At 47.1% G+C, this 5,447-nt stretch overlaps 1 protein-coding gene across 1 annotated transcript in view; it reads right to left on the bottom strand.

Annotated features, from left to right (window-relative positions):
- Positions 1-17: 17 nt before the first annotated feature.
- The window catches only part of LOC111672403 (myc box-dependent-interacting protein 1-like), an 18,149-nt gene continuing 12,719 nt past the window's right edge, over positions 18-5,447 (bottom strand). Inside the window, exons 7-16 of the mRNA XM_087180273.1 lie at positions 3,532-3,617; positions 3,317-3,392; positions 3,145-3,200; positions 2,835-2,879; positions 2,182-2,224; positions 1,676-1,873; positions 1,095-1,115; positions 557-817; positions 289-342; positions 18-212 (exon numbers count right to left, since the gene is read on the bottom strand). Of these exons, the coding sequence (XP_087036399.1) occupies positions 18-212; positions 289-342; positions 557-817; positions 1,095-1,115; positions 1,676-1,873; positions 2,182-2,224; positions 2,835-2,879; positions 3,145-3,200; positions 3,317-3,392; positions 3,532-3,617 (1,035 nt within the window). The remainder of the gene's footprint in view (positions 213-288; positions 343-556; positions 818-1,094; positions 1,116-1,675; positions 1,874-2,181; positions 2,225-2,834; positions 2,880-3,144; positions 3,201-3,316; positions 3,393-3,531; positions 3,618-5,447) is intronic.

The raw sequence follows: 5,447 nt of genomic DNA on the forward strand, positions 1-5,447 counted from the left end.
ACCTGATGTTTGTGGGTTTAGAAATAAAAGATAAAATAAAAGAGAGGAGCGGATGGTAAAGGAAGTGTCAATATAAAAGAGGAGGTAAGTTGAGTGTGTGTGTCACTGACCTGTTCATCAGGGTTGTCAAAGGCCAGAACCAGCACAACATCTCCGGTCTGCAGCTCCAGCTCGTCGCCGTCGGTGGCGGCGTAATCGTGTATCGCTTTTACCTGGAGTCGATGAAGGTTTTAATAAAACAGACGGACGGTGCATGTTGTTGTTTTTTTAAACCAAAACGAGTCTCACCTTGTAGACGAATCCTGGAGGGAGTTCGCCATCGGAGCCATTGGTCACCGAACTCTGCACCAAAAAAGAAGAGACAAGCAGAATCCAGGTTTGTTATTGAGGAGGTCAAAGACAAGGTGGAAGCAGCTGACGAGATGTGTAACGAAGAAAATCTGAAGTATGACAAAGAAAAGAGAAGAAGAGGTTTCTGTGAGGATTCTGGACTTCCAGGCTTTAACTTCAGGAGCCCACTGAGGTCCCACCTGCGCCCCCCTCCACCCAACTCTACCTGCGCCTCTTCATCATCGCCCCAGCCACCCTGTCCCACATTGGCGCCATCGTCATCCCAGTTGGGCTCGGTGTACGACTGCGCGGCGTAGACTCCGTCGTCGTTCCAGCTTTCCTGACCTTCAGCCGTCGCTGCGTCGTCCCACCCGGGCTCAGTGTAGCTCTGCGCGGCGCTTTCGTTGTAATCCCAGCCTCCCTGGACTTCCTGCGGGTATTGGCGGTCGTCACGCGGCGGCTGCGGCTCTGTGGCGCTCTGCTCTTGCTGTGAGGTCGGGGTTGTGGAGCGTTGTGGTGGGTTTGGAAGCAGGAGGAGGGGGAGGTAGACGTATGGGAGTAGAGGGCAGGTACAAGAGGAGCGTTGGGTGGAAAGTGTAAAATAAAGGTCACGACCCGGGTGGAGCAGGGGATCAAGAAGCCAGAGGAGGGAGGTTTTGATGAAGAGAGGTGGAGTTGGAGAGTTTACTTCACGGTCCATAAATATGGAAAATATAGAAGGAAGAGCAGGTGTGTTTTTTCCGCTCAGGTGAACCCACTCTTACCCATGAGTCCCATGACGGCGCCTTCCGCGACGCAGTAAGAGACAAGAACACTGGTGAAAGTGTGAAGAGCTTCAAACACTCAAAAACTCAGTGTGTGTGTCTGGAGGAGTTTGATGAATTCAGATTAATATTCGTAAGTTGAACAAACGGGAAAAACAAGGAATGAATTCTAAAATCAAACACCAGCAAAATCCCTGAAATACACACCTGCCTTCATCTTCACCTTCACCACCAATAACTGTGATCAGCTGACATGCAAAGTCAGGCCATGCAGTGGATTTATTCAAACAGAACACACACACACACACACACACACACACACACACACACACACACACACACACACACACACACAGTTACGGAGGGTTACTATCTGGGAGAATGAGCTCTGTAGATGTGTTCCTGTTTCATTGATCAGTGGATTATCATTAAGCAGAGCTCCAGTGGCAGGATCCAGACTCCTCGTCCCTGCTGAGTCAGTCTTGAACCTTCATATCTGTTCTACAGATGTTTCTGACTGTATACAGATGTTACGACTGATGATTTCAGTCCTGTATGTGGAGGTGGTCAGTCGGTCTGACCTGCTGTGTCGTCGTGCTTGTGGAGTCTGTGTTAGCTTCTGGCACCGAGGCGTCCTCCACCTCCACCTCCACCTCCTCCTTCTCCTTCTCCTTCTGCTTCTCCTCCTCACACACGCCGACGTGCTGCTGCTGCTGCCGCCGCAGGTCCGGAGACGGCGTCAGTCTCGGGGGAGGCCGACTGGGAGGAGGGCCGGGCCGCTGCACCACCAGGAGGGTTAAAGCAAAACCACACAACACACACACAAACACAGACGTGCACACATGCAGCGACGCAGACAGAGACGTGTTAGTACACAACATGATGGATGATGAGTGTGTTATATCATGTGTTTGAATTCACTGTCCTCCTGAAAGCTTCAGAGGCAGCAGCTCCTCTCTGATGCTTTCGTCATACAGGTGGCTCCTGTTTCACCTGTATCCAGGTGCTCCATGTCATTTTTAAGAGGTTAAGGCGACACATCATCAGGTGGTTAATGTGTGTTGGTGTTTCTGTTGTTGTGTTTTACCTTTGGTGCTGAGCTGGCTGATTCACTGTGGTTGGCTTCGTCACTGAGGGAAAGAAAAAGAGGGAGGATACGAGCGTGAACACAGGGAGAAAAGAACTGATGGAGGAGAGAAGAGGAAGAGTCAGCAGATGAAAGGAAGTGTCACATCTCAGAAACATGGCCGACATCTCACTCAGAGCAAGACATGCACGTGCACGTGCACGGCACAAACAGAGAGTTATTGTCAGGTAGAAAAACCTCAAACAAAGAAAAATCTCACAGCAAATAAAGATTAATGATTTTATTCTTGTGAAATTTGACTTTCTTGTTTAATCACAACTTTTCTCTCAACAGTTTTTGTTCTCAAACATTACAACTTGTAAAATACTCCCTACTTTCCTAAACACTCTTATTTTGAAGGGTTTGTACTGAAGGTACTTTTGAATGTGTGAAAAGATCTTTGATTCATATAAAGCAGAAAAATCCTTTTATATCATCATCAGATTTTATATTCTGAGATCGATCACAGCCAAACTAAACGTTAGAGACTTTCTTCACGGAGCCAAACCTGAGCGTCTGGACTTTAAATTCCCTCGCAGCCACAAACCAACAGCAGCAAAGTGAAAAACATGCTCAGCCAATGAGGAGCCAAGAAGATTGAAGCAGATTTTTACCTCTTCGCACCGTCTCCTGTCTTGGCTGCTGCAGTACCACCTTTTCTGCAGCAGGGGGCGGTGTGAGGGAAATTACTCTCATCTGTTTTACATGGTGAATATTTTAAATCTAAAGCGTTTGAACCATGGAAGGATTATCTGACAGGCCCCGGGGTCCGAGTGGTGAGGGGCCCATGAACCAGAGCTTCTTACAAGTTTGACGTGACAGACTCTCAGTGGGAGTGTCCTGGGAGTCCCAGGGGCCCTTTGCCTCATAATCCGTCCATGGCTTCATCTAAACGTGTGTGTGTGTGTGTGTGTGTTGACTTACTTGAGCGCCCGCTGCTCCTCCAGTTTGGTCATGATGTCGTTCAGGTTTTGACTGAGCTGCGGAGACACACAGAGCCGATAAATATCACTGATCGATCAAATATACTCAATCAATCAATCAATCAATCAATCAATCAATCAATCAATCGATTCCATCAGTTTGATTGACTCACCTTGCCCATTTCTTTGTGGAACTTCTCCTGATGACCTGCCAGGCCCTGGAATGTGTTAACATAGACGCCAACACGACTGCGCGCGCACACACACACATGCACGCACACACGCACGCACGCACGCACGCACACACACACACACATTTTGAAATATTTGGATCAAGTCGTCACAGAAGATTTTGTTGAGTTGACTCTAAAATGAAAACGTGTCTCACTTGTCCCACAGTGCTGGAAGCTCGTCTTGTAACTCCACGTTCAGCTCCTCAAAAATCTTCTGAGCTCGACCCAGCTCTTCCTCTGCCTGCACACACACACACACACACACACACACACACACACACTCTGAGTATATTAATCTATACATCTACTGTGTCTGTAATCCACATGGTTAAAGACAGACAGTTTTCCATGAGCACACGTGCATGCAGACAAACACACACAGGGTTTAATAACTACAGACATGTGAACGCTGTGAGGCGTTCAAAGACACAACAAGACTGTAAACAGCAGTTTGTTCGGGGGTCAGATTATAGTGAGGCTCTCTGCACATGATGAGCAGCAGATCAGGTGACCTCAGACAATCTGCCTCAACGTCATAAAGGTCTTCTTTCAGTCTGACGGTTGTTCACGATATAATGAAGGTTTTCTTTAAGTCTGACACCATTAAAGTGAATGAGAAACTGTCCTCAGACTTTTGGACCCAGTGTTTCTTCTCAGTAAAATCAGTTCATTCTCACGTATTCTGGACAACAACGCATGACGACATCACGTACGTTGTAAATCTTAAATATATAGTTTATAAAGAACAATAAAATCCCAAATAATAAACTAAACTAACTTCTACGTTGTCACGTTGTAAATAAGCCGCATTTTAAGGCCAGGGCTGGAGGTTTCCCGCCGAGCAGCTTTGGCAACTTAGTGATTTCTCGCGAGACTTCGCGACTTTTAAAACCCCGTAGCTACTTTTCTTGATAAAAGCAGGTAGTGACATGTAGAGACTCTCTGGACAGACTTCATGTCCTCTCCTCAGTGAAGGAGATCTGATGCTGGACAGAGCAGCAGCACTTTCAGCCGACCAATCAGCAGCCAGACAAAGACGTGAACGGGACCTGAAGACCCCATTGATTTTACTCTAAACGGAGGTTTTCTCCTGAGATACATTAGAATTATTGCTAAAATAGTGTCGGCCGATATAATCACATCATATTATTATAGTAACTACCTGATGGAGAATCATACATAAATATCCAACATTATTATTCACACTAAATTACATAAATGATGAAAACAGAGAAAACAGCAGCTTGAGTCAGGAGTCGCAGTCTACGTACCCACGCGCGTACGCTCGCTGCAACGTGCGTAGGCACGCACGTATGCGTGAGTACGTTGCAGCAGCGTTTAGATCCTTTGAATTAGCTACGTCAGATTCCAGATTTCTCATCCTTGTGCCTTTGATCAGCTGTATCAAAGGCACAAGGTACGTGAAGGAAACCAAGAGTTTTCCTGCTTGTTAGTCATTGTACTCAAGACCTCACCAGAGACACACACGTTTATCAGAGCATCCACTTCCAAGATACGTTTTCTTCTGTGATGGAGAACAATTCATGTCAAGGCTCAGCTGCTGCTGTTCTTGGAGCCATTCCCAACTTGTCCACTGCTCGTCCCGGTGGATTCACTTCTTTCCCCCCTGGTGTCACACGAATCCTTGTTCAGCCAGGCCCCTCTACAATCATCCTGGAGTTACCAAGCAAAGAGTTCGATTCTCCTGCCTCTGTCTCTTATACACATCTACACCATGGACTGTGTTTACATGCAGACATTTGATTATTTTTCTTTGTTTGTTAATTTCCAATTTTTTTTTGGGCGTAGAAACAGTCAAATGTAAAAGATCCTCTCCGTCCTCTGTGACGTCTCAGAGCAGCAGGACCCTGAACGCCTCACGTTAGTTTGTTTAACTGCAGGTGAACACAGTCCCACCCTCCAGCTCCGACTCAACACACCCACCTTGGGATCTGGTGGAACTGTGACGGGCTGTAACACCTCCACATCCCAGTCCAGCAGGTTCACCCCTGACCAGGGCTCACACTGCTTCACACACACACACACACACACACACACACACACACACACA

This window comes from Seriola lalandi, unplaced genomic scaffold (genome assembly GCF_002814215.2).
Source record: "Seriola lalandi dorsalis isolate HSWRI2012SDOR001 ecotype SW California unplaced genomic scaffold, Sedor1 jcf7180002054899, whole genome shotgun sequence".
Taxonomy (NCBI): domain Eukaryota; kingdom Metazoa; phylum Chordata; class Actinopteri; order Carangiformes; family Carangidae; genus Seriola; species Seriola lalandi.